Source organism: Syngnathus scovelli, chromosome 17 (genome assembly GCF_024217435.2).
Source record: "Syngnathus scovelli strain Florida chromosome 17, RoL_Ssco_1.2, whole genome shotgun sequence".
Taxonomy (NCBI): Eukaryota; Metazoa; Chordata; class Actinopteri; order Syngnathiformes; family Syngnathidae; genus Syngnathus; species Syngnathus scovelli.
Window position 1 is genome coordinate 8,981,204 of NC_090863.1, and position 26,451 is coordinate 9,007,654.

The following is a 26,451-nucleotide window of genomic DNA, read 5'->3' on the forward strand; positions in this document are numbered from 1 at the left end:
GATTACAGTAGCACAATAAAAAAAAAAAAAGATAAGTCCTACCCAGAGGCGCTGCTTATTTGAAATCCAAGAAACCACCACACCCAAGAAAAACAACCAAACACAAGGCGTGACTGGCGAGGGAAAGTCAATAAGGTATATTTTAACAAATGAAGCTAAAAAGTATTATTTTGATCAAAGTGAAAACATCCCCTTTTGGATCCGATATTTAAAAACCTATTTGAATATTTTTATGATTGCAGCAGTGTAGAACGAGTGTCAAACACATTCCCTTAAGATGCACAGATGCGAATCAATACAAGAAATGAAAACAAGGAAAAGTCATGTTTTCATAATTGTTTTATCTACAGACAAACTTGTATGATCACAGGAAGTGCGAGCATGATGAAGCGCATTGAGTGGTTCTGATCATTGCAAATACTCCTTGGAGTGGCACTTCACAAAACTTCAAAGTACAGTAGTCAGCATGAAAAGCCCTACTTTGGTCAGGCCTGTCCGGCCGTGGTCTTGGCAGCATGGTCGTGATCATCTAAGGCAGGATAATGACACTTTGTAATTGCAAAGGATTCCAGCTATCTGACTTCTTGTTTGAGACATTTTGTGATGATTTGGTCTGAAAAGCATGGCAGCGTTTATGAAGGTCGTTGGTAATAGTACATTTTATCCCTATAGGCAGTTCTCCAAACTATGGAAGACAATGCAGATGGGCCAGTGTCACTCCATGTGAGTTTTTCATTATTAAATCCTACCCTAAACATTGTACACAATGGAAAACAATAAAATAAAACAGTGCGGATTTTTAAGAGAAAGACCAGTTTCAGTTTATTTAAAGGAAAGGTCGATATGTAACATCAAAGTTTCATGGACTGGCCTGACTCAGTTCAAGAACTGTTTTACAGCAGGTTCCTACAACATTACATTTCAATACAATATATACAGAATTGTTAATGGGTGCAAGTTTGGTTTGTTATTAGAAAATATGTGTATAGCCGTTTAAATTGCGTAATAGAGGTGGCTGATCTGATTTGAAGGGGTATATTATTCCAGATCCAAATAGATGTGCGGATAAAAGAGTTTAGACCAAAATTGTTTTAGTTAGACAGTATGATAGAATGTACAGTTAAGGACAAAATTATTAAAAATGTCATTATTTTTTTAATATTTCCTGACTGCTACTTACTAGAGCGATGAAATTTTAGCACAGCATTTATGAGCATATCAGATTTATTAGGAAACCTTCATTACACATAATTTTGCTCAGAAGCAGAACATTACATACAAAACCAAAAAAATACCATGGTTAAAATGATTAGCCCCCCCAAATATCAATAGTCAATTGTGTATCCTTTTTGCTGGACAGATAGTGTTGAACGAGCTGATGGGAAGCCAAATTGTGAGTTGTTGAGAAGGTTGTTTGTTTCAAGATGTTTTAGAATTTGTTTTAACAGGATTTTATCGAAAAGTTTTGATATAGGTGGGAGGATTGATATGGGACGGTAGTTGGATAGGGTTGTTCCGTCGTCTGATTTAAATATGGGGGTCGTTTTTGCTTTTTTCCACGCAGTTGGAAATATGGAATGTCTTGTGCAGAGATTGATTAAGTGGAGGATTAAGGGAAGGTTCCTGATCAGTAGTGAGTGTATTTTGTAAAGATATTTGTATGTTGTTGTTTGTATTTTTTCTGTATGGCTTCTATACGATTCTGGAAATCTGCTAAGATTTGTTCTGGGTCGGTGAGTGCTAATTGGTTGCTCCAATCGGTATTCTTTATTTCGGTTTCATACTGTGGTAGCTTAGATCTTGGTATATTTGAAATAGTGCACTGTTGATGATTTTTCCGAGGTTGAAGGTTTTTCCTAACTGTGTATATGAGAGAATGGTCTGATCCAGCGACGTGGATGACTCCTGATATGCTATATTTTGCGGGTTGATTGGTGAAGATGAGATCGAGAATAGAGCTGTGAGTGTGACATATTCTAGTTGGTTCTTTTATTAGTTCGTGGAGGAGCGGGGGGATCTTAGTTAGTCCGAGGTCTGAGGTTAGGTGAAGTGTTGTTGTGAGGGATTTTGATTTTGTAAGCATTATATTCTGTATTTTCTTCCCCTTTTTTATGCTCTATGTTCTTTGTTTTTTAATCCTTCTTGTGTAAAGTACATTGAGTTGCGTTGTGTATGAAATGCGCTATATAAATAAATCTGCCTTGCCTTGCCTTGCCTGAGGGAGAGAATGGATACCCGAAGGTAACTGAAGGTATCAAGTCATGAATGGACATATATAAATATTACGATTCTCAAGATGAATTGGCAGGTACTAGAAAGAAAAACTAATAAGGGTAAAAATGAGTGCTGCTTGTCAGCTGAGGTGAAAGAAGTCAACCCTCTTTGTCTAAGATGAGTTTCACGTCAGCAAAGACCTGGAAGAGAAACAGGCGAGGAGTGTTCAGTGGTACACGGAACGCGACTTCGAAGCTTTTTAAGCTACTATGAGCCATTCCTTGGCACATTTTTTGCTAGCGAAAATTTAAGATACAATATGTGGCGATGCTAGAATACTTTTCCCCAAATGTTTTGCCTTGTATTACCACTAGAAAGACATGGTTGCACGTTTTGAAATGAGAGCACGAGGCGACACAATTCTGCATCGCAACTATGCACACGCCACCAAAACAAACCTGGACTTGTCCAAATAAAAGGTACAGTTACCACTTATTCTTGGTTTTTTTTTTTTTGCCTCAAGCAAAACAATGTGAAAAGTGATAAAGATGAGAAAGATCTGCAAGCCGAATAAAAATGGGAGGAAAGCTGACAAAAAGAAAGCATCACGCTTATATTGGACATGGCTATGGCATGCGAACACAAAGGAAGCAAGGTAAGTTTTTCCAGAGACGAACAGATGAAAAGATGCACCAAAAACTTGCCAACAGGCAAATGCCAAAATATGAATATCCATCCATCCATCCATCCATCCATCCATCTTCTTCCGCTTATCCAGGGTCGGGTGGTGGGGGCAGCAGCTTCAGGAGGGACTCCCAGACTTCCCTCTCCCCAGCCACTTCATCCAGCTCATCCCGGGGAATCCCAAGACGTTCCCAGGCCAGCTGAGAGACATAGTCTCTCCAGCGCGTCCTGGGTCGTCTTGGTCTCCTACCGGCGGGACATGCCTGGAACACCTCCCCAGGGAGGCGTCCAGGAGGCATCCTGATGAGATGCCCAAGCCACCTCATCTGGTTCCTCTCAACGTGGAGGAGCAGCGGCTCTACTCCGAGTCTCTCCCGGATGACCGAGTTTCTCACCTTATCTCTAAGGGAGAGCCTGGACACCCTGCGGAGGAAACTCATTTCGGGCGCTTGTATCCTGGATCTTGTCCTTTCGGTCACGACCCATAGCTCGTGACCATAGGTGAGGGTAGGAGTATAGATCGACCGGTAAATCGAGAGCTTTGCTTTTTGGCTCAGCTCTCTCGTCACCACGAAAGACTGGTACAGAGTCCGCATTACTGCCGACGCTGCACCAATCTGCTTGTCGATCTCGCGCTCCATCCTCCCCTCACTCGTGAACAAGACCCCAAGATACTTGAACTCCTCCACTTGGGGAAGGATCTCATCCCCGATCCGGAGAGGGCATTCCCCCCTTTTCCAACCGAGGACCATGGACTCGGATTTGGAGGTGCTGACCCTCATCTCGACCGCTTCACACTCGGCTGCGAACCGCTCCAGTGAAAGCTGGAGATCACGGCTTGAAGAAGCCAACAGCACCACGTCGTCTGCAAAAAGCAGAGACGCGATGCTGAGGTCCCCAAACCGGATAAATATGCCCACACCTGCTCGACGCCTCACACCGTGGGCAACTCCAGAGTGGAAGAGAGTCCAGCCCCTCTCGAGAGGGCTTGTACCAGAGCCCAAACTATGTGTGGAGGCAAGTCCAACTATGTCTAGTTGGAACTTTTCTGCCTCACACACCAGCTCGGGGTCCTTTCCAACCAGAGAGGTGACATTCCATGTCCCAAGAGCCTGCTTCTGCAGCTGTTGTGAATATCCACAATATATTATGAATTGTGAATATGCAAGAAACAATTGACTACAATAAAAATACATGTCACTACATAAGCATTTTGCTTTTCAATGTAAGGTTGACATTTTTTGGGAAGAAAAGATGAACACTCGAGTGAATATCAAGAGAGTAAGTTCTGCAGATGCTATTTTGGTTGTCTGCTGCCACCTAGTGGCAGCATAATTGCAGCTTGATTGTATCAAATTTGAGCTCTAACCAAAATGCATCAACAAAATAATATACAAAACATTCAGAAACTACGTCAAGGTACACTTCTTTTTCTCCATTAAGTTTTTTTTTGTGGCCTATGAATGATGGACTAAAAAAACATATTGAATTACCGATCGAACGTTTTCTGCTAAATTATAGACCATCTTGTTTTGTTTGTTTTAAGGCTGTTATTATATTATAATATTTAAACTCAACATCAGTTTTAAGATTTGGCGTTCGACTCTTGGCTCCGGCCTTCTAGCCGAGTCCCTGTGTGGATTTTCTCCAGTTACTGTTGGAATGCGGGAGGACGCCAGATTACCTGAAGAAAGCTCTCGCAAGCAACTCCAGAAAGGTCCGAACTGCGAGGAAAACTTGGCACCACTGTGCCACTTCCGCTTGGCTATTTGAACTTTACTTATCGCATGAAAGTCTTTTCTCACTGTGATTTTTGGAATGAAGAAGTTCTTGCTTTGGCTTCAACTTGGAGTTGAGCTTCTGACGTGTTTACGTACAGTTCACAAGTTCACTCACCTCATCCACAGAGTGAGAGGCATCCACACAGTGTACTTTGCCTTGCTTCTCGTACAACTCGATGATCGGTCGTGTCGACTGTAGATAAGTTTGGATTCTATCCGGGAAAAAATAGTTGGGGTCAGATGACACAAGGGGTGCAAATATAAAAGCCAAAATGAGTCATGTGGGTGTCGAGAAAAATAGGTCATGGAAAAAGAGAATTAGCACAAAAACGCACCGTTTCTCCAAGCTTTCTCTGTTGTCATCTGTACGTCCGCTACTTTTTCCTCGTTCTAAACATCTCTTGATGCAAACCTGTGCATAGACAACACAAGAGGTCAGTCAGTCAATGTCATCAAAATCAAAAAGTTCATCTAAACGGCAGCTGCAGCACTTCCATGGCGTACCTCATTGCTGCAGTCAAAGAAAAGCACAAACTTGACATCTGCTTTTCCATCCATGACTCTGTTCCAACCCTGAAGGTTGTCCTCATTGCGGGGGAAGCCATCTATGAGGAAGCGAAACTTTTGTCCATCTTTTTTCATGGTCTCTTCCATTGCCTTCAGGGTGGTGGGAAAAAAAAACATTTGCTTAAGTGTTTGTTGATGGGGAAAAAAAAACATAAAAACAAAACATTTTGTTCTTTGATATATGAAAAATCCATTTGGCTTGTCACTCGTATAAAAGCCATGACAAAAAAAGGAATTGCACTGGCGAGCAGGCTTCTGGCAGAGACACTGCTGCCCCCTTGTGGAATCAAAGGCTCCGTGCACAAAAGTAAAGCCTAATCGTCATCTATTAGTCAGACTAATGTCATCAAAGTTCAATGTGTCGGTGTTAAACCTCAGCATTCTGTTACGCCAAATTAACTATGAGGTATTAGTAGATGATTCTAGACCAGCTCTGTGTGCGTGTGTTGTTTCACCATTTCTCACCATTCTAATTAAGTTAATAGTGATCTCCACAGGGACAATTTTGCCATCCTTGATAAAGCTGGCAATAAGCGCTCCAAATTCCGATCCCTCTCTGGCCCGTTCTGCCCTCAGCAGATCTCCAGCTGACAGATGGGTGTAGTTGTAGTTCTGCAATACAACGCAACACAGAAGCTTTCAACACACAAGTTGCATATAGTTGTACCTATAAACTCTCGCGTGCGAGACGGTTGTGCTAGCCACATTTTTCTCAGGGCGGAATTTGAAAAAAAAAAAAAAAAAATGAAGCTGCTTAATCCCTTGCACACTCTGAACATGGAGTTATATCCAAGAAAGTGCTCTTTGGACTGAATGAATAGAGTCACTGTGTACAGCTGTCATACAAGCCTGCAAAGCATACATGAACACCAACAGCCAACAATACACACCCACTCACACACGGACATGCAACCACACAAAAGTAGCAATGAGAGCTGCAAGGACAGAAACAGAGTTTGTGTGTGTTACATTGAAAGTGTGTATTAGGCACCATGGTGGATGAGTGGTTTGCAAAATCACCTTCTTGTGAAGGTTTTTACCAGCTTCATCCACTCGCAATACATGCATGTTACAACAACACTGAAGACTGTAAAGGTGAGTTTGTCAATGCCAGCAGGGGTCCACTCTATTGTATCCTAATGCTGTACTGTCTAGTTTGTATTCGTACATATTAATTTAAAATTGAATTAAGTATCATACTCTATATAAAAGAGATTGTTTTGGTTTGGCGATGGTTAGATGGAAATGTTCATACCAGGAAATGTTCGCGTTTTTTCCGACAGTCCATATACAACATGGCACTTTTGATCGGCTGTTATGATTATACCTGTGACATCATGACAATGTTTAATCTATGACTCAATCACAGCAAAACCTGTGGGGCAAGATCCACAATGAGGCTAAGCGTTATAAAAATTTAAGAATGGAACTGCCTAGTGGTGGCACAAATGCAAAAAACTAATAGTGACATATTAGTAACAGCAGCTTCATGGGCAAGTTATCCCTACGGTTACTCCTATGGTTACAAATATGGTACTTACAGCTTGATTTATTTTGACCATATATGGAAACTAATTCAACAATTGTGATTTTAGCAAGTTGGAGCATTAAGTCTCGGATTTTCAATCATAATCGGTTATTTTCTGTGTAAAACAAAGTATGTCAGGTAAACTACTCAATTGTGTGAGTACTTTTGTCACTTCGGATAGCTAGCTAGCTAGCACAGGTTAATTAGAGGACGACCGGAAGTTGGAGAAGTAGGGATAACGAGTATTGTTACTCGTCGTGATGTATTACCGTCCACCATAAGACGTGATATAAAAGGTGTTGAATCACTCTTGGCATCACTTGAAGCCTTACCTCAACGATTTTGGCGCATTGGGTCCCTTTGCCGGCGCCAGGCCCGCCCAGCACGAACACAACCTGCGGCTTCTTCATCGTACCAACCCGGTACAACAAACTCGGTACCCTCTGCGCGACGATATTCACCAAACGGCCGATCATAAACCAGCCACCCTGGCTTCTAAAGTATCAAGCAGCACGTCTAGGAGAAGGGAGAACGATCAGATACTCGGCTCGCCTTTGAATGCGTGTCAGTGCGAATGAAAGGAGTCTACTTCCGCATATAGGCTCAACGTCCAATCAGGGCTTCGAATCCTGGTGACGTAGCACGCATATTTTAGTTTTTTCTCCCCCGCCCCAAGGAAGAGGTCGGGTGACGCCACTCCCCTGGCTTTCCAGCATCAGCACCTCCAAAACCAAAAACCGAGCGAGGCGATCCGCACCGAGAAGAAAAAGGATGCTCACCCGTATCAGCATCGAGGGACGGCGGTTGTTTTTTCCACGTTTATCTCGGCTCCGTTCATGATGCACCATTCATGCATTTGTAAGAATGGAAGCCCAGCACAGACAGCCGCGCTTTAAAATAGCGGCAGCTTCTCCTTCATAAGCCGCCTCATCGGCCTTCGTTTGACGGATCTTTCTTCTCATTTAGTGATGCAGAGCAAGGTTTTGATCTTTTCAGGGCATCGCGTGAATGTAGGCAAACAAAAGGAATCCAAGCCCCCCACCCTGTTTCCGTTTGACGCACCTGTCAGCCCGGTCGCCGCTTGACATGACATCAGCGCGAAGCCGGGAGCCGAGCAGCAGCAGCAGCAGCAGCAGGATCGAGGAGTCTCCAAAGAAAGGAGTCTCCGGACGCGCGGCGGAGAATCTGTATCAGCATCATCAGCAGCCTCGGGGAGGCCAGATTGCAGTTTGTGGGGACGAGCGCCAAGGGCAGTGCGGCAGTCAGGAGGCACACCAGGGGGAGGAGGCTGCAGAGATCTGTGATACTTCCTCCCCTGTCCCTGCTGCACTCTCACCTCCACATCACCCCCAATATTTGCCCACGCAGGCTGCTTTTACGTTTGATGAATGGTGACTGGTTCTACAGACAAGGGTGGAACCTGGATGGGCCTGATGTGCATGCTGGTCAGGTCTCATTTGCTCCCTTGTTTATTGCTCACTCTGCTGGTCACCTGCACTATGGGATGTATTCAAAGCATCGCGTGCAAGCCCCGCATCAGACGGGAGAATATTGTGGTGTATGAGGTGTCAGCCTCGATTGACCAGTGTCCCACCATCATCGAGGAGAACTCCCCCATCGTACTTCGCTACAAGACGCCGTACTTCAGGGCCTCGGCTGGAGTTGTGATGCCGCCGGTGCCCCGGAACGAAACTTGGGTGGTGGGCTGGATCCAAGCTTGCACCCAGATGGAGTTCTACAACACGTATGGGGACATTGGCATGTATGTATAGTCAGCCACACACATATTGAAATAAATGGGCATTTATGTGAATTATTATGACTAATTATGGATAGGATTCATGAATATTTAATTTCAATTTGTGTCATCCTCTCCTTTTCTTGAAGGTCCAGCTGGGAACTACCAGAGCTCCGAGAGGGTCGGGTAAAGGCTATCAGCGACTCCGACGGAGTCAGCTACCCGTGGTACGGCAACACCACCGAGACGGTCACCCTCACCGGCCCCACTTCCAAACCGTCCCGCCTGACGGTCAGCATGAACGACAACTTCTACCCGAGCGTGACCTGGGCCGTTCCCATCAGCAACAGCAACACGCCCATGCTAACCCACATCACCAGGGACCAGAGTTTCATCACCTGGCTGGTGGCCATGAACTCCATCACAAAGGTGCGAAAGGAAAATGGCTCGTCTTCAACTTCCATCTTATACAAATGCTTCAACAAAGCAATGTTCTCCTGCATTCTGCGTGTCATTGTTCCCTTCCTCTACTCTTACAGGAACGGATTGTACTGCAGACGGTGCGGTGGCGCATGCGGGTAGACATTGCTGTTGACCCCGACATGCCGCTGGGTTCCCGGGCCTCCCTGGTAGGTCGGCCTTACCAGGAGCAGCCGCACATCCTCAACTATCAGGAGCCCATCCCTCCCAATGCCCTGGGGAGGCCGAACGCCAATGATGCCCAAGTGCTAATGTGGAGGCCACGGCGAGGAGCGCCGCTCATCGTCATACCGCCAAAATAAGAGATTCCCGAACAAAAGTTATTCTTTCTTTTTGCCAAAACAGAAGATGAGGGTGACCAAGCCTTTGATGCGTCAGGGTGCGAACGGACATCGACAGCGATCTGGTGTTGCGTTAAGTGTTGTTTGGCCCAGAGCTGCAATTAGAAAGCTTTTCCAGCATTTTTACAAGTGAACTCTTTTTAGATGCACCGCCAAGAGGTATTTGACCCCCAACGAGAACTGCATCCTGCATCCTTATGTAGATCTTATTGCATGCGACGAGAGTGAGCAAAACGGTGACATTGAAAAGATTTAAAACTCGTGTTTGTTTTGTATTCCTTAAAGCGTTTGTGATCGAGACGTCACGTCAGCTCCAAAAAAAAAAAAAAAAAAAAAAACGCAGGCTGATGATACCTCCTTAGTGCCATTGAAGGCCTTCATCAGCACACTCATTACCAGAGTTGAAGAATGTATTCAGATTATTTAAGACACTTAAGTATTATATTAACCATTTTAGTTAAGATTATTATTGGAACGAGTCGGTATGAAAATGACAAACAAAGACATCTGCTGGATTTTATAGCACAATGAATTCATAGAGAAAACATTTCATTTGAAACTAGAACGATCTGTTACCATATTGAGGATATTATTCATGATGCTTCTACCAGGCGCAATGGGAATTGCACGGAACAGTGTCAGATGACAAATTTAAAACATAATTGCACCTCATATGGCATTTAAAATGAGATTAAATTACTGAAATAGTCGAGTGAATGTGGGTCTAATCAGGCCATCTCATCTGATACATGCATTGTATATATATTTCCAGACAATCAGGGAATCTGACTATCCTCCGGTTACTTCAACGTGGAATTACTGTAAACCAGAATATATTTTCACAATGCTAAAATTATTGTTAACGTGTGCTACAGTAGCTGTGCGGATGATTGCCAACGAGAGCCTTTCCGTGACACGGTTCTGGTCCGGTTCGTGCTATGCTCCGTCCACGGCTCTGCCACTCCACAAACAAGTCACATGGCTTATCCTCCATCTGTGCTTCTCTCCAGGTTCATGTCTCATCCTCCCATCTGACTCCTCAGCACACACACACGCACACACTACCTCCATTCCAAACTGCTCATTTGCTCTGAAGGCCACAACTATGCAAAGGTTGTCTGAGTGTATACAAAAAAGAAAATCTGAAAAATATCAGTTTCACTTCTGTTATCAGTTATTTGTAAGGTTGTTTGTTGAATAAAATGGCCATTGCAATCATGTAAATAGTGAAAAGATGCTCTGGCAGGTTTTATTGGTTGAGCGTGGATCTTGTGTTGCTGCACCGCGACTCACTCGGCAACATTTGTCTGTTGCTATAGAGACTGGATTGGGGTTTCTCGGGGTGTACTGAATCTACAGAACAATTTTCAAAACATGTTAAATGTTCAACGGCATCTTATTCAGCCTGCGCTTACACTACATGAATCGTTCTGTCGACGGCATCCAGTAAAGATGCTTTTTTTACAGCGTAGGCACCGCTAGCTAGGCTAATGCTAGGGGTAGAAATATAGTTTGCAAAAGCACTGATGAGGATTCATCCAAACAGCTTTCTGGTTTTATGAAGGATGAACAAATATTTGAATTCACTTTACATAATCTTTAAATCCTTTATCATTATTTTTTTCTCTGAGGTTGACACACTCGCCACTATAAACACCAGCTTTAAAAAAAAAACACATACTTCTTTGTAGACAATAACTGATCCTTTAATAAATTAAGATATCCAGTCAAGTCCTGCCAGCAATGAGCGACTACAATACTTTTTTTTTTGAAACAGTAATGTCCTTTGTTTACGCAACATTGCGTATGATAACAGTTTTCTCATTTCATGAGCAAAGCTGCAGCGATGCAGTGGCATACCTGTCCAGTCATTTGCAGATTGACAGTAACAGTCCAACACATCCATCTTATTCCAACACTTGACAGAGTCCTGCTCCGTTTGTGTTTTGCTGGCGGGAGGTCTTCTCTCCGTTATACTTTTACAGCGCTGCCACTGGCAGGTCTGCGCTCGTAGCTGTACAAAAATGTAGCTGCAATAACCAGTGTTGCCCCTGAGAAAAACACACTGACAGCGCCAGGAGATAGCAGAGGGAATAAAAAGGTGATAGATGTGTTCAAAGCACATGGATACAGATGGAACCAGAAACAGATTCAACAACAACAACAACAACATGGCCAGCAGTCATTTGCATTTTCATTCAAATCACTAAAAGCAGTGTGTGAATAGCATGCATGTATTTACCCAGTAGGGTTGAAGTCTTCCAACAGGAAATATGAGATCAGCGTGGAGACGAGGATGGACAAAGAGGTAGCAAACCCTTTCAGGATGTTGTCGGCATATTTAATGACCACCGCTATGACTAAGCCTCCTAAAGCCTGCGGGCATACAAAACAACGTTTCAAAGAAACACAGCCAAACATAGAAACTTCTAGATAAATTCCAACAAAGAAGAAATCTCATATACCTGTAAGATGACGACTGTGCAAGTGATCTTGTTATAGCCTTGAAACATTCCAGATTGTGTCACTCGCCCGCCGTCATACACCATCATTCCGAACGAACCAAAGACAAACCCAAACAAACCTGCAGGAAAAAAAAAATTCAACGTGGATTTTTCTCATTTGTCACAGTATAAAAAAAAAATAAAGGAAAACTTCCAGAATCTTCTTGACAGCCAACAAAGGCATCAGGAGAACCTTGTATGCATCAATCTACAGTAAAATCTGCGCAGTGAAGAACTAAGGTCAAAAATTCTCTTCCTGAAGCAATAACCACCAATTCATTACACATTCGAGAATGAGGAAGTAGGTCAAGGGCTCATCATGAGAAAAGTGCGCTCACCCAGCTGGATGTTACGAACCCACAAACTCTGTTTGGTCTCCTTGAGAATTTTCTCAAAGTAAACACCAGCAAAGCCGCTAGAAATGCACGCCATCAGCACAGCCATCAGACCCACAAACTGGGTGCTGGCCGAGAGGACTTTCTGTTCTGAATCTCCTCCAGACCCCGTGGGCCACTGCCGAGGTTTTAGCAAAAATCAAAATGGGATTCATTAGTGAGTCTAATATATATATGTATATTTTTTTATATATATTTATATACATATATGCATGTATTTATTTATTTATTTTAGTGGCTACCTGTACTAACGTGACTCCGGCCATAAGGACGAGAAGGGACAGCCATTGATAGAAACCCAACCTCCTGCCCAACATAGAGACGGAGAACAGCGCTGTGGTCAAAATCTTCAACTGGTACGTCACCTAAATAAAACGAAAAACACACTCTTTATCTTGGATTGTCTAGTTACCAACTTACACAGTGGACATTTTTGCAAATAAGATTTTCTTGCTTGTTTAATCTCTTTCTTGATGCATGGAAGGACATTCCAGACATCCAACTATTTGTATACACTCGATTAAATCGATAATACGTCCCCTTTAAAACATTTAGCCCCCCCCTCGAGTGCAGTGAGTGCAAGGGTAGCCACACACAAACACCCTGGATTGGCGTACGTGTAACCTGATATGTGGCTGCATCCAGGTTGGACAAGGCAACATAGAGTAGATTGTTCTGCAATGTGTAGATTCCTGCAGGAATGGCCAGCTTCAAGGTCTCCAGAGGCTTGCTCACAATCTCCTCCTTCAACAGCTGCTTCATGGCCCGCACACTCAAATCTACCCAACACAGAGACAGCCTTGTCAGCTACCCAAGGATGCAGCCAACACACAGTTGGGTGGGCTACTGAGATGTTAGAGGAACAGAGCAAAATCACGTGCAGTGTTCCACGACTACATCGCAGTGGCCTGCCGTCGTGTTTGTGTGTGTATGTATACATCTATATGATACCAAAGTATGCAGTGAGTGCAAAAAGTGGGGGACAACTCTACTCACTGTTCTCCATGAAGACCAGAAGGGTGCAGACGATGATCTTCATCACCTCGGCGGACACTACGGCGGATGACGCGAGGTAGCGAGGGCCATCTTCCTTTAGAGTGCGGGAGTAGCGCATGGTGAGTACCAGTGAGGTGGTCTGCAAAACCAGAACTCCCAGAGATAGATACTTCAGCCTTCTGGAATGTATGGAGGACACCATGGTGGAGGACTCTTCCTGAGGAGTTTCTGAAGAGTCCTTTTGGAGAAGTCAGAGGGGAAAAAAAAGCGAATAAAGTAGCTCCAAACTAATTCATCAGCCACATTACACTCTATGGCAGGGGTGCCCAAACATGGTCCTTGAGGACCGCTTGATCAGGATCATTATCAGGCTCCTTCAGGGCTTGTTGGTGTCATCTGTCCGGACGAAAAATAAAAATTCCTTCCACCACTTGCATGTCCCTTTACCAATTATGTCGATTAAAAATCCGCGCACACGACAACAGGCTATGCTTACCTCAGAGCCTGCAGTGATTTTTTCGAGGGTGTGAAACAGGTCAAACTTGACTCGCAGTGGCAAGAACAAGATGATTTTCCTGTTTAGCTTGTAAAGTATACACATATTAGCTTACTAATAAATCACAGCAGGAGAGAGTGTGTTTTTGAAATGCTTGGAGATATAAAGCCCGGCATTTAGACAGACTAACGATCAAACATTTCCTGTTAATGCTAAAACGACAGGAACAATAATGTTGTGGATTTGCTACTATGCCGTGACGTGAAAAAATCTAGTATTTCAAATCTTCTATGCCCCTTTGAAATAAATGGAAATGCAATCATCTGTTCCCAAAAACAGCTCAATTCTTTGCCATGTGTTTAATTATTAATAAGAAAAATAACACGACTCACATAATCCAATAGACTGTGAGTGAGTAACAGTACTTTCATTCATTAAATGCTTCAGTGTAAAAAAAATCAAAAGTAAGGCTGTGCAAACTGACACAGTTTAACAGACTGTCGTACATGTAGTGACTTACCTGTTAAAAGATGTTTAAATTTACCTTACAGGGAGTTGACCCAAACAAATATTGAACTTTGCAACGTCACCAGGATGTAAATCCGCTAGCAATGATTCAAGTAGACTAGACAGGACCCATTATGAGTAGGTTGCATGCAGACAGAAAATAACAACTTTGCGACTATAATTAAAAAAGCAGGTTTGGTAACAGCCATACTTTTTTTTTTTTTTTCAAACTGATTGTTTTCTATTTTATTCATGTTTTTCACGCATACAAATGTTTACTATAATTATGACCGGACATAGTTTAGAAATTTTGTTTAAAAATATTCAATACGATTAGAAAGACATCCATATACCAATTTAAACAGTTATAGGTCCAACTCAATAGCTTTACCTGGAGGAGGGGCGCGCGTAAAAGGGACCCGGAAGCGTTCATCCACTAGATGCTGTCCTCTTCTCCTCTACAAAATGTAGTAGTTTAAAAACGAAGTGTACCCAACATCCTGCACGGTAGTCAAATGAAATACTCACACAACCTTTTTTGGGGCGGTGGGATGGAGCCTCCCTCCCTTGACATCCGGTATGAATGAGCCCTCCCGTCTGTCATACGATGAAGAAAGGCGCCCTCTACTGGACATCTTAATAATTCATCAATGCTGTAGGCGCTTGGTCCTTACCGAAAGCAAACTTGACCTTTTTAACAAACACAGTTGACATATCATTTACCACTTTTATTGCTGCTTACAGTTTATTCCGAAACTTCTGCTTGTGTGAAAGTAAATGAAGATAGTCGTTGTTTACTTGAATAGAAGCTACAAACTCCAAACAGCCCAGGAGAAGAGCTTCATGCAATGGTACAGATGTTTCGAGTCATAAAAACTAAGACCTTTCTCCAAAAATTAACATTTGTTTTTTATCGTGTCACATATTTAGCATCACATTGTTTTTATCAGTCTTGTATTGTACTTCCACGTATCTTGTTTTGTTGAAAGCACCTGATATATTTATTTATCACCGCTATTGAAACTCTAGAATGGCTGTCAGGCAGCCAGTAAAGTACCTCCAGATGTTCTTTCGTAACAGTGTCCTATTTGCCAACAAGAAACATAATTGAAAATTGATTGAAATAGTCCAGTTTCATTTAATTTGTCTGTCTGGAAATTATTATCTTAAAAATAATCTGTTGATCTCTCTGTGCTACAGGGAGGAGGAACAAAACGTTCAGATGAATAAAGGTTTCTTTTTACCTACTGCTCGTTGGATTAGAAGCTTTATTCATCTTTTCTCAGAAACCTTTGAACTTGAATTGGATGCATGTGCTTCCTTAGACATGTCACGCTTATCAGTTTGACTTTTCCGTCTAAACTAAAGTTGAAACCTGAAAGATTAACTGCATTTGGTCCCGAGAGGTTTAAATTTCGAACTTAATAGTTTGATGTAAGTTGAAATATTTGCAATGACGTCATTTGAACTGAAAAAAAAAGCACATGCAACCTGAACATCATCAATCAATATCAAATAGGAGGACGTGCAGGTTTTATTTGTTAGTGTTTCCCAGCAATTTTAACGCAAACAATGGAGCAAAACATGTAGACAGGGTCTGAAGCAAACAACCAAATAACAACAATGACATTATTTTTCAGTGCGGTTGCATAAAAAAATATTCAAGGAAACCACAAAACTAATGTTCTGCATTTCTTCTCCCAAAAATCATCTCCCTCCAAATGTAATAACTATTGAGGTATGTTTGTCCTGCATGCAACACTAAGAAGTCCTTAAACAGGCATTATTTTCTGAACCCTGGGTGGAGCCTACAAGTCTAGTCAAGACTTGGTCAAATTTCCTCAAAGCAGAAAAAAGCAGCAGCGAGGGCACAAGTCTAGAAAATTATTGTAGCAGGGACTTTTCATCCATACGTCACACCATCATGATCAAAACAGGGCCGACTGGGAATTACCTTTGTTTTTTGATGTTCGTCATCACATTATGTGATGTTGTGGACGCCGAGAAACGTTGGAGGCAGCGGCAGGATATTGGTGCAGGTCAGAATGGCAAGCACAGATAAACAGATAGATATATATTATATAGTATTCATGTTTGTATTTGTTTTTTTCCACAGTTTTGAGCCAAGTGAATACCAGACGACTATTTGCAAGACAAAAGATCTCATGGCCAATGGAGAGTCATAGATCTGTAGGTTTTCATTCCAGCATTTTGATAGTACAGTTATTTATCAAGCTTACTTGGTTTGATTTTTCAGAAATGTAAGTCAGTGGTCACGGCGTCCGTGCGGAACTGCAGCCTCCTGCGGGAAAGCTGCTCCCCCAACGAACTGTGCTGCGGCTCCTGCTCCTTCTGCCGTTGTCGCTTCTTCAACTTCATCTGCCGCTGCTGGAAGAATAAACCTCCGTGCTTGAGGGGGGAGAAAATTCCATGCATGAGCTTCAAGTAAATATCATGGAATCATCTGGCTAGTTTGATGCTACAAATTCACTCCTGTTACTTTTACTGCTGTTACTCAAATGAGGAGCTTCAATGAAATAAAATAATGTAAAAAAAAAAAAAAAAGGCTGCTTGAAATGGGCAAAAACACAAATTTTAGTTTGTGCTTCAGAGCAGAAAAAAGACAAAGTTTATTTTGAGAGCATGATAAAAAAAAAATTCAAAGATATATTAGTAACATATTGTGAAACTTGAACTTAAATTAGCATGTCTTACTAGATGTAGCATTCATACTGACAGTGGACAACAGGACTAAAAAAAATTCAAGCTAACTATGGAAAATCTTGTCAGGCAGGATGCGACGTGAATAACATATGAATATTAGTCAGACTCTGAGTCAGTTCCCTTCAGAATCGAGACACCGGTGCAGGGCAACATCACTTGAGCTCCAACCAAGATGACAGATTGTTCAGAGCTGACTTTCAATATTGATCATGGTTATCTGGAGGGTTTGGTGCGAGGACTTAAGGCTGGGCTCCTTACTCCGACGGACTATCACAATCTGGCCCAGTGTGACACACTTGAAGGTGAGCGCATTACTATTAAAATGTACATTATAAATGTTCATTAAAAATAAATGTTGGAAAACATATTTTTTAAATACATAATAATCAATATTGCTTAATCAGTTAATGTAATTATATCACAGTGAACTGTCAGCAACAGAGTGAGCATTAAAGAAATTTAAAAAAAAAAACATCCTAAAAATACAATTAAGGAATATTTTAAAAAGTGATCATTTTTGTACCAATTTCTCTGTCAGATATGAAGCTGCACCTTCAGAGTACAGACTACGGCAAGCTGCTGTGCTCAGCTGAGGAGGACCTGACCGTGTCTCTGGTGGACCGTAAACTGAGGGACAACCTGGTCACTGAATTCAACTACCTCCGCTCCAACAGTCTGCCACCGCTCTCCACCTTCCTTGATTATATAACGTATGTTATGACTCACATCATTTGATGTTTCCTTTCATCCAACATGAAAATCAAAGAACATCAATCATGTTCATTTCTATTTGTAGCTACGGCTACATGATTGACAACGTGGTGATGCTGATCACCGGAGCCCTGAAACAGAAGCAGGTCGAAGAACTACTTCCACGTTGTCATCCCCTCGGTGCATTTGAGCAAATGGCAGCAGTGGGCATCGCCCGCACTCCGACGGAACTCTACACAACAATCCTGGTTGACACTCCGCTTGGTGACTCATGAGACACAACACCGATCATCCGATGCTACAAACTGAAGAATCATTATGTGTCATATCTGTGGAACCTCACAACCATTTCAATAGTCCAAAAATGATTTTTAGCAATCTTGGTCAGTCACATACATACAAGAAGACTTAAATTAATTGACATTTTATGACCGAACCAACACTTTGGTGATTTACTGTGAGTCTAGAATGTGACTTGGCTCAATAAAAAAACAGATTGATAAATCACTACACTGCTAAACAAGGACAATCACGCAAGCATCTGGTTCAAATCACTGGCATTATTTACTACTCAAAGCCGCCACCGTATCCAATTGACTGAAACTCCAACACAGACAATCGGAAAAAACAAAACAAAACTATGTTGCTGGTCCAAAGTGTCAATATACAAATATTTATGCTGCAGGACATTTTCATAGATCAGAAGAATCCTCCTATGAGGACTACAATCTTCTAATAATAAAACATCATTCTAAATTTGTAACATTTGATGGACATTTGCTGCAAAATAATTAAAGACTGTGTTGTGTGTGTGTGTGTCACAGGTCAGTTTTTCCAGGAAGCTGTGTCAGAATCAAACTTGGATGAGATGGAGGCTGAAATACTGAGAAACAAACTTTATAAGGTGACAACCACTTGCAAAATGTTTCTTCATCAGTTTCGATATCATGCTTGATTTTCACTGTATATATTTTAAAGGCATATTTAGAGTCATTTCACTCTTTCTGCAAGAACATTGGTGGTGCCGCAAAGGATATCATGTGTCCGATTTTGGAGGTACCTGTTTTATTCTCCTCGGATGTCAGTTGCGTTTGTATCTGACAGTAAATGTGTCCTCAGTTTGAGGCAGACAGACGAGCCTTCATCATTACTGTCAACTCCTTCGGGACAGACCTGAGTAGTGCAGATCGGAGTTCGCTGTTTCCATCTTGTGGTAAACTTTACCCTGAAGGGCTGCAATTGCTGTCCAAAGCCGAAGACCAGGAACAAGTCAAAGCGGTCGCTGACTTTTATCCTGTAAGGAGGCTCAAATTAAAAAAAAAACAGGATCACTTGTATATGTTTCTGATTACTGTGTTATATGAATCATTACAGGATTACCAAATTGTTTTTGAGAACCAAGACCCACAGTGTGATTACAAGACTCTGGAAGACAGATTTTTTCAGCAAGAGGTAAATAAAAAAAGAAAATGCCTCTCTGTACCAAAGAAACCAGATGTCCGGTGATTAGGGGATTTCTCTTTTGGGGGATTAAATGTTACCACTTAATATGAATTCAATTTGTAATGCAACTCTGTTATGGATGCAATTTTTCTATTCAAATCTTAGCTTCACATATTATACCCATTTGTGTCCAAAATATTAAATAATAGCTAAATAATATTTCTACCCTTCATGTCTTTCTTCAGGTGAAGCTGAACACACTTACGTTCCTCCAGCAGTTCCACTTTGGCGTGTTTTATTCCTACGTCAAACTGAAGGAGCAGGAGATCCGGAATATTATCTGGATTGCCGAGTGTGTCACTCAGAGACAAAAGTCCAAGATACACAATTACATCACCACTTTTCAGGGTACAAGTTAAGGGGGGAACTGTAAAGATGTGGATGAGACATGTGGAAAAACAACTGAATTTAATAAAACAAGTTCAAGTTGAATTACACCAAAGTCAGCGATAATCTTCATTGTTTGTACAACACGGGGGAAAAAAAACTATTAACAACAATTTGCTATTTTTTGTTATTCACATTACAATTCTGCATCTGTCTATAAAGTTGTAAGAATGTCCCAAACTAGGACTATAAAAGTAGAAACAGTTGCAGCAGCAGCAAACAAGGCATGAATGTTTTATTTTGGCTCTTCACAAATTGGTTCCATCTTTAACCTTGCACTGGAAAAAAAAAAAAAAAAAAATCAGAAGAAATATAAACTATTCGCAAAAAGTGGAGGAATACGAGGGCCTAACTTACCGCACTGAACCGGCACCTCAAGGGGGACGTAGTTGTTTTGGCACAGATGAACAAAAGCAGATGCTAACCGACAAGGAGCCGTGGGGGAGCTTGACTCGCAAACCGAGGAGAACTGGCCAGGATCCACCTGATAGCGCAGACGCAGACAAATCACTTCCAGCGCCTGCGTTGCAACCTGCTGACGTTGCGGATCAACCTCACCAAACAAATTCTAGCAGCTTTCATACTCACCACCTTGAAACAGGAACTTAGAGGAGAATCAGGCGAGGAGAAAAGAAAGTCACATGTCACTGCACTCGTGGCTACAAATTCCATGTTAGCTCTTGGTCTCGCACACTCCGAGTTCATCTAGGCACAGAGCATATAGATATATATTCTCGATTATAACCATAAATTATAGAATGATAAATTGCGTACAAAAAAAAATAAACATCAGACTTACCTGCCAGTTGTAGAAAAACTCCTTCATATTTTCAGCTTGGGAACCATCACGCAAAGGTGAGTCATTGCCCGCTTCGTTGTCATTGGTCCCCAACACACCAGTCGATGTACCTTGAGATACGAGTGACCTGACTTAAGAGTCTTTCTACGTCATTCGGTCAATTGTTTGCTTTGATTGCGAGCGATGAGAGCTGACACATTTAAACAAGCACATCTTTCCTACCGTGCGACCATCCGTCGAGAGTCAAGCTGCACAACTCGATCTTCAGGTCACATGAGACTGACACGCCGTTGTGATTGGACACCTCCACGATATGCGATCCCCTATGGACAGTGACTCCCCCATGGCTTCGCCACATGTGTGTCACAGTGTTGTTGCATTGAACCTTTACCTGAAGCACAAACAACTTTTTCAACAACTTCTAAAAGAATGTGTGATGTCATGGAGAATTCTTAGTTACCTGTCCATTGCGCTGAATGCTGACAGTGCTATTATTCAACCTGAGCAAGAGGAGGTTGTGTGAATTTGAATTAAGCACAACTGTGAATGAGGGGTCAGCACTGGTATCTTGGGCCAGTAGAAATGGGCACGAGCTTGGCAGCTCATAAAGATGGCCATCGAACGTTACTACAAATTGATCTGCCACTAGCAGAGCTTGGTCTGTTGAAGAGGGGGAGACAAAATTCTAATGTAAGGAGCAGAGTTCATAAGACTGAATGACAAGTGGTTCTTACAAATAAATGGGCTGTCCATGATCCTCCTCTTGAGGCGGTAAAGTTCAGCAGTGGGTTGAATTGAGGTGAGGCTTTGAAGGGGCTTCAGAAGACACTCTTCTAAAAGGATCCCCACCAGACCGGCTTCAGACACACGGCTCCAGGGCAGGGGGGGCAACCATATAGACACAGCCACAGAGCACTCACTGGGTAGACAAATGAACACATTTCCATGAACTATATTTCTTCTCTTATTTCCGAAACACCAGTGAAGTACCTGGCGGAGTATTTATAGAGTGATGCCAGTTGTTTCCTGAGCCCAGAAAGAGCCACTGCCATTTTGCTTTCCACCCAGTGGTACGTGTGTTGACCTGCCTAATAAATGTGAAATGATGGAAAATTAGCGGCATGGTATTAATAAGAAAAACACGTATCGAGAGAGTTTATTACAAAATCCACGGCACGGCTCAGCATAGTCATGCTTCCTCGCGCGAGTGGCCTGAGCTGAGGGCTCTTCAGCAAAACGGGCGAGGCCTGCAGAAGTTTGTCAGTCCACAAAACGACAGCCTGCCTCCACACATCGTCCACCCGCTGGCCTTTAACGTCCTGGTACACCCCTGCGAGAGTGGCCAGGGGCCCTGTGCACAGCAAACACACTCCATCTTGTTATCAAAATACTGCTGGTGCTGCTTTGATCGCTATCTGGTGACTTACTCTTCAGCTCCATCTGTCCCAGCAGCGAGGTGTGATGTAAAAGGTTGAGCCAACGAGGCAGGCTCGTGGTGACGAGATGCCGAAGGGAGCTACCGTACCACAGACTCTTGCTTCCGTGTCCCAAAAGGGACTCGGCTTGTTGGGCAAGAAGCAGAGGCATGGCGCTCAGCTCTTGGAGCAACTCACTGTCTCTGGACTGGAGAGAAGAAAAACTGCTTGTAAAATGTTTTATTTTGCGGCATAACAACATATTTCACAATTGCTACGAAATTGAGACATCGGGAAAGAAAGGAATGGCGGTCAGCTCTTGGAGCAACTCGCTGTCTCTGGAGTGGAGAGAAGGAAAACGGCTTGTAAAAATGTTTTATTTTGTGGCGAGACATTATTCACCGATGCTAAGAAATTGAAACATCAGGGAAAGAAAGGAATTCAAAACTACATCCGTGAGTGCCAATAAATTCTCATGAGATATATTTGCAACATATTAGTTAGTCACCTGTTGTCTAAATTCAGCAAGGAGATATTTCATGATCTTGATTCTCTCCAACAACTTCTTTCTGACCTGGGAGCTGACAGCTTGAATTCGTGTCTTTAAAAAACAAACACGAAATATGTCATGCAAAAAGACTCACAAATATTTGACTCTTGAGGTCAACTTGATTTGACTTTCTCTATCTCAGTCTTTTTTTGTATTATATCCAATGAGTGGAGCATATCTATGAAGTAGTGATACCTCAACTGCAGTAAGGCTCTCCACACAGCCGCTTGCTCTCAGTGTCATTTTTTGATGGGCTGCTCCGGCAGTCAGACTTGCCAAAGTTTCCACTTGGCTGCTGCCATCTTTTTTTTGTACATCCAGAATCAAATTGTGACTTATCCCCAAACATGCCACCACAGAAAGGTTCTCGCTCAGCCCAGTACCTATACATACACAAATAGATAATATACAGTGTATTATACTAACTGGACACTTTATTACAGATCAGGTGCAGTATATTCAATGTGTTATTATGAGTCTCATTCTGTACCGTTTTTATAACCTGCAGTGGTCTGGATGCATCTTCCCTCCTTTGTGCTATTCAACCACATCTCCTCTCTGTGGTCCAGTCTAGCACGTACAAGAAGACCAGACCCCTGGAGCCATGACAAAACACTGCCTCCTACCTCCACACTCCAATTCCCCATCCTGGACTGATGTATGGACGATACTCGTTATTGTCACGCAAGGAGGAATTTGAACAACAAATCAATTTTATTAGCAGATATAGAGAGTTCCCAAATTTTGCTTTACCTCAGTAAAGAGAGTTACATTGGAGCGCTGAGCAGTAGACGAGTTGGTCAGGGCGAGCGTGAGGCTGCAGAGGTTGGGGCGTCCCGTTACGGACAGACGAGACTGCGTGTAAAACAACTCCTCTCCGGAGTTCAACCTGTGGGATCCTGACCACGTCACAGTCTGAAACACACAAACACACAAGGAAACAATACAATACAGATGTTGTACATTAGCGCTGAATTTTGTTCCGTGACCTAGCAGGTAACTCGATTTACCCGAATCAATTTTCTCCATTCAAATTTAGATGACATTGTTATTTTAATCTGTATGGTTGACATCAGTTACCTGAGAGAAAGTCGTATACTTACAGGCTGTGGGGGGCAGAGGGCTAGCAAAACTGTGTATTCAAAGCGATCTCTGAGATTGCTTTGGATTTTAGTTAAGACTGAATGTGAGGGACAAGGTGCAGGAGACACCTTGTCCAGGCCGACGTTCACGTGGAGGCTGTGCATTCCTTGTGCACCTTTCTAAAGAAACACATAAAATAATTCGAAATGCAAAAAGAAGGAGAATTTATCATCATTTGAAGGACAAGCTTTTGCAAAGTGTGCGTACCTGATACTTCATGCCTTGTTTTACACTCCTGTTGCCCCATCTTAGCTCAGCATTTTGTGAGAACAGGTTTCCTTCCTGGCTAAGTGAGACACAACCTTTGACAGGAGACACCGCCATCTACTCACACACAAATATACTATTAATAGGTTCAGAATAAAGATGAAACCTTGCTGAATTAAGATTGACATATTTGCTTCCCCCACCGTATGGGATGACAATTGAGCACATGCCTGCCCCCTGGTGGAGTTGTGCTGCCATCGTTTGTTTAGGCTGATAGAAACGTTGACTGGCATTCCACTGACCAACGACAACTGGGTCTGAGTTGAGCAAAAATAGTCATAAAAGGTTACACTCATTTATGTGGAAAATTTATGAGCCACTCCAACCACGTATAAATGTCTAAAAATTTATGATATGAACATAAACATGTCCCACCATCTGCTGGAAGCTGCGCTGCGCTTTCTCAGCGTAGTGTGTGAGTGTGTGAAGGGAAATCTGGCTAGCAAATGACGAGAAGGGCTGTTTCAGCTCCAACTTGGTCTCATTCATCTCCTTAGATTGACTCCACAAACCGAGAGCTCTGATCTTGAAACAGACAAAAGCCAAATGTGACTATAAATATTTTTTTCCCATGAAAAAAGATGATAGTCTTCAGTTTTATTGTGTTTAAACGCCACCTGTTCCAGTCGACCATGTCTCATCCAGTCTAGAGAAATGCTGTCCAGATGGCCTTGGAAGTATCGCTCCAGAGCTACCTCCAAATTGATCAAACGAGGCTGGCACTTGATCTGAACTACAATCAATCACAGTATAGTCAAAAACTGTACACTGAACTTGATTTAAAAAAAAAACATCTGAAAGTTGATCAAAGGCTGAGAAAACGCAGAACATAAAAATTGGATCATCATCGGTTTAAAGTCCGTTTTCCAGGCGCCGCTGGGTTGGACTGAGAACATAAAAAATGGATGAAACACCAAATATTCCACAGTGAATACAGCCGTGATCCCAACCAATATGCTGCAGCATATTAATAAAGAGATCCATGTGTGTGTGAAAAGGAACATAATAGAGTATTATTTAATTCATAATAAAAAGAATTTAAAAAAATTCTGGCGTGTGCACATTGACCAACTGGGGGCAGTATAATACAGCCATAGAGGGTTTTACAACAACTCAGCCCTCCCTTTTTATTTACCTTTTAGGGTCCGATTCCCGCTCTCCGGTGATGGAGGTGCTGTGTAAAGTCCTGACAAAGTGAACTCCTGCTTTCCCCACAAGGCTCCGTGTTGCACGAGGTAACTCCAGTTCCTGGCTTCATATATAGTCTTCAGTGCGACAGTCCTTGGAAGCAGCTTCAACTATAAAATGCAAACAATTATGAGTGATGCGTGGCACTCTTTTAATGTCATACTGGAAATACAATATTGCATGCCAGGGTGTTTGAAAAACTGCTACCACTGAGAAGCACCAGGTGAAGCCACATCCTGGCACAGATAAAACACCTAAACCCAAACATCAACAATACCTGAGGGTACGAGTGTTTGAGCTCCAGACGATGTCTGTATCCACTGTCAATCACCGCCAACTCCCCAAGGCTCCATAGTCGCCTCTTGCCGGACAGCACCTCCACCGAACCTCCCACACCGGACCAGGATTGGTTGAACTAGACAGGAGGAGGCAGATGATTTGTTACCAGATGTCAAGTCTGCCTTGTTCATGACTCACCGATACAACCAACCTGTGAGTGGAAACTGAGTTGTGATGGTAAGTAGATCTGCATTTTGGGAATACTCTGGACCACCTTCACCATCAGGTCCTTGCTGGACAAAACAATATTTTGTCATCTATTATTTGCACACATTAATCTATCTTAATCTGTATTATTTGCGCGCCGACCTGTTGGGGAGATGATGCCCTTGGATGATGATTGCAAGTGAGGACACGAGTTCAGGGTTCACTGCCATGGAGCACTTCAGCTGTGACCCAGACAGTCTTCCCCATGCTTCAACCTAAATGAACAAACACAGAGATGGTTGGCGATCTACAAATAATCCTGGAGTTGAAGCCTTCTGCTCTGTGATTGTAATGTTTACTACCTGCAAGGCAGGACTGGAGTCTCCAGCTCTCGTGTGCTTGAGAGTAACTCTGCCCTCTTTGGTCAGTCCCTGTAGCCCCCAACCTGCAACATCTCCAACCAAGCGAATCCTCCAGTCATGATTATGAGCAAGCACTGAGATGCTCCTTACAGGACCTGTAGAGAAGATATCACCTCGTATTATAACAACATACAAAATATTTGATAAGGATTTAATAAAAAGTATATACAAATGGATGAATACAATACAAATAGGGGGGAGCTGGAACGGATTAACGGCATCTCTATTCATTTCAATGCAGAAAGATGATTTGAGAGACTAGTGTTTTGAGTTACAAAGCATGGTCACGGAATAACTTCAACTCCAGTCGCTAGGTAGTGTGTATTGGAGTGCTTTGATTTCCCCTTCCTTGGATGCTTTTTTAAATATTCTGATTTCAGTTGTTAAATCAATCTGACCTTTAAAGTGCAGAGTCACTGCAGTGTTGAGACTGAAACATTTCCATGTTTGATTTGAAGGCGAGGGAGAGTAGGAGAGAAGTACAGCCAGACGTCCATCAACCAAGCTCACATTCAGACCAGAGTCCAGCAGCTTATGCCCATCTACAGTAATCTGCGCCTTGGACAGAAGCTGGGACAATGTCCCTTGAATGGAACATAAGCCCTTCAAGACAAATAAATAAAAC

General features: G+C 42.6%; 6 protein-coding genes across 18 annotated transcripts in view; 3 read left to right on the forward strand and 3 right to left on the reverse strand.

The window, feature by feature from the left end:
* Positions 1–321: 321 nt before the first annotated feature.
* On the reverse strand, positions 322–7,369 carry cmpk (cytidylate kinase). The gene is made up of 6 exons (XM_049747931.2): positions 7,107–7,369; positions 5,712–5,858; positions 5,184–5,336; positions 5,015–5,091; positions 4,795–4,891; positions 322–2,414 (listed from the first exon to the last, which is right to left on the reverse strand). The coding sequence occupies exons 1-6, from the start codon at positions 7,248–7,250 to the stop codon at positions 2,373–2,375; spliced, it is 660 nt and encodes a 219-aa protein (XP_049603888.1). The 5' UTR covers positions 7,251–7,369; the 3' UTR covers positions 322–2,372.
* A 100-nt stretch (positions 7,370–7,469) lies between these two features.
* fam78ba (family with sequence similarity 78 member Ba) lies at positions 7,470–10,566 on the forward strand. Its single transcript, XM_049747902.2, has 3 exons — positions 7,470–8,536; positions 8,662–8,941; positions 9,052–10,566. Exons 1-3 carry the CDS (start codon positions 8,163–8,165, stop codon positions 9,292–9,294), a joined length of 897 nt encoding a protein of 298 aa, XP_049603859.1. The 5' UTR covers positions 7,470–8,162; the 3' UTR covers positions 9,295–10,566.
* A 448-nt stretch (positions 10,567–11,014) lies between these two features.
* slc35a3b (solute carrier family 35 member A3b) lies at positions 11,015–14,881 on the reverse strand. Of its 5 annotated transcripts, XM_049747856.2 has the most exons (10): positions 14,765–14,881; positions 14,623–14,689; positions 13,399–13,466; positions 13,229–13,322; positions 12,857–13,011; positions 12,475–12,597; positions 12,176–12,350; positions 11,799–11,917; positions 11,576–11,709; positions 11,015–11,398 (listed from the first exon to the last, which is right to left on the reverse strand). In XM_049747856.2, the coding sequence occupies exons 1-10, from the start codon at positions 14,864–14,866 to the stop codon at positions 11,305–11,307; spliced, it is 1,131 nt and encodes a 376-aa protein (XP_049603813.1). In that variant the 5' UTR covers positions 14,867–14,881; the 3' UTR covers positions 11,015–11,304. The 5 variants fall into 5 exon arrangements, with proteins under 5 accessions (XP_049603813.1, XP_049603814.1, XP_049603817.1 ...); XM_049747857.2 differs by having other exon boundaries at positions 13,229–13,466; positions 14,765–14,811; XM_049747860.2 differs by lacking the exons at positions 13,399–13,466; positions 14,765–14,881 and having other exon boundaries at positions 14,623–14,752.
* A 1,160-nt stretch (positions 14,882–16,041) lies between these two features.
* On the forward strand, positions 16,042–16,826 carry asip2b (agouti signaling protein, nonagouti homolog (mouse) 2b). Its single transcript, XM_049747958.2, has 3 exons — positions 16,042–16,270; positions 16,348–16,421; positions 16,489–16,826. The coding sequence occupies exons 1-3, from the start codon at positions 16,156–16,158 to the stop codon at positions 16,678–16,680; spliced, it is 381 nt and encodes a 126-aa protein (XP_049603915.1). The 5' UTR covers positions 16,042–16,155; the 3' UTR covers positions 16,681–16,826.
* A 68-nt stretch (positions 16,827–16,894) lies between these two features.
* LOC125985220 (V-type proton ATPase subunit d 1-like) lies at positions 16,895–19,601 on the forward strand. Of its 2 annotated transcripts, none has more exons than XM_049747879.2 (8): positions 16,895–17,257; positions 17,494–17,665; positions 17,752–17,930; positions 18,491–18,570; positions 18,678–18,722; positions 18,786–18,962; positions 19,041–19,118; positions 19,355–19,601. In XM_049747879.2, the coding sequence occupies exons 1-8, from the start codon at positions 17,128–17,130 to the stop codon at positions 19,526–19,528; spliced, it is 1,035 nt and encodes a 344-aa protein (XP_049603836.1). In that variant the 5' UTR covers positions 16,895–17,127; the 3' UTR covers positions 19,529–19,601. The 2 variants fall into 2 exon arrangements, with proteins under 2 accessions (XP_049603836.1, XP_049603835.1); XM_049747878.2 differs by having other exon boundaries at positions 16,897–17,257; positions 18,645–18,722.
* Positions 19,563–26,451, reverse strand: part of LOC125985104 (uncharacterized) — a 32,130-nt gene continuing 25,241 nt past the window's right edge. For all 8 annotated transcript variants that reach the window (XM_049747601.2, XM_049747595.2, XM_049747599.2 and 5 more), the window contains 25 exons: positions 26,225–26,429; positions 25,767–25,921; positions 25,567–25,679; positions 25,409–25,490; positions 25,196–25,333; positions 24,866–25,028; positions 24,348–24,463; positions 24,106–24,255; positions 23,874–23,987; positions 23,671–23,787; positions 23,424–23,582; positions 23,074–23,235; positions 22,811–22,973; positions 22,516–22,703; positions 22,279–22,371; positions 21,783–21,978; positions 21,519–21,706; positions 21,346–21,443; positions 21,090–21,274; positions 20,816–21,015; positions 20,578–20,746; positions 20,356–20,465; positions 20,145–20,261; positions 19,914–20,040; positions 19,563–19,834 (listed from right to left, as the gene is read on the reverse strand). In XM_049747601.2, the coding sequence (XP_049603558.1) occupies positions 19,824–19,834; positions 19,914–20,040; positions 20,145–20,261; positions 20,356–20,465; positions 20,578–20,746; positions 20,816–21,015; positions 21,090–21,274; positions 21,346–21,443; positions 21,519–21,706; positions 21,783–21,978; positions 22,279–22,371; positions 22,516–22,703; positions 22,811–22,973; positions 23,074–23,235; positions 23,424–23,582; positions 23,671–23,787; positions 23,874–23,987; positions 24,106–24,255; positions 24,348–24,463; positions 24,866–25,028; positions 25,196–25,333; positions 25,409–25,490; positions 25,567–25,679; positions 25,767–25,921; positions 26,225–26,429 (3,519 nt within the window). In that variant the 3' untranslated portion in view covers positions 19,563–19,823. The remainder of the gene's footprint in view (positions 19,835–19,913; positions 20,041–20,144; positions 20,262–20,355; positions 20,466–20,577; positions 20,747–20,815; positions 21,016–21,089; positions 21,275–21,345; positions 21,444–21,518; positions 21,707–21,782; positions 21,979–22,278; positions 22,372–22,515; positions 22,704–22,810; positions 22,974–23,073; positions 23,236–23,423; positions 23,583–23,670; positions 23,788–23,873; positions 23,988–24,105; positions 24,256–24,347; positions 24,464–24,865; positions 25,029–25,195; positions 25,334–25,408; positions 25,491–25,566; positions 25,680–25,766; positions 25,922–26,224; positions 26,430–26,451) is intronic.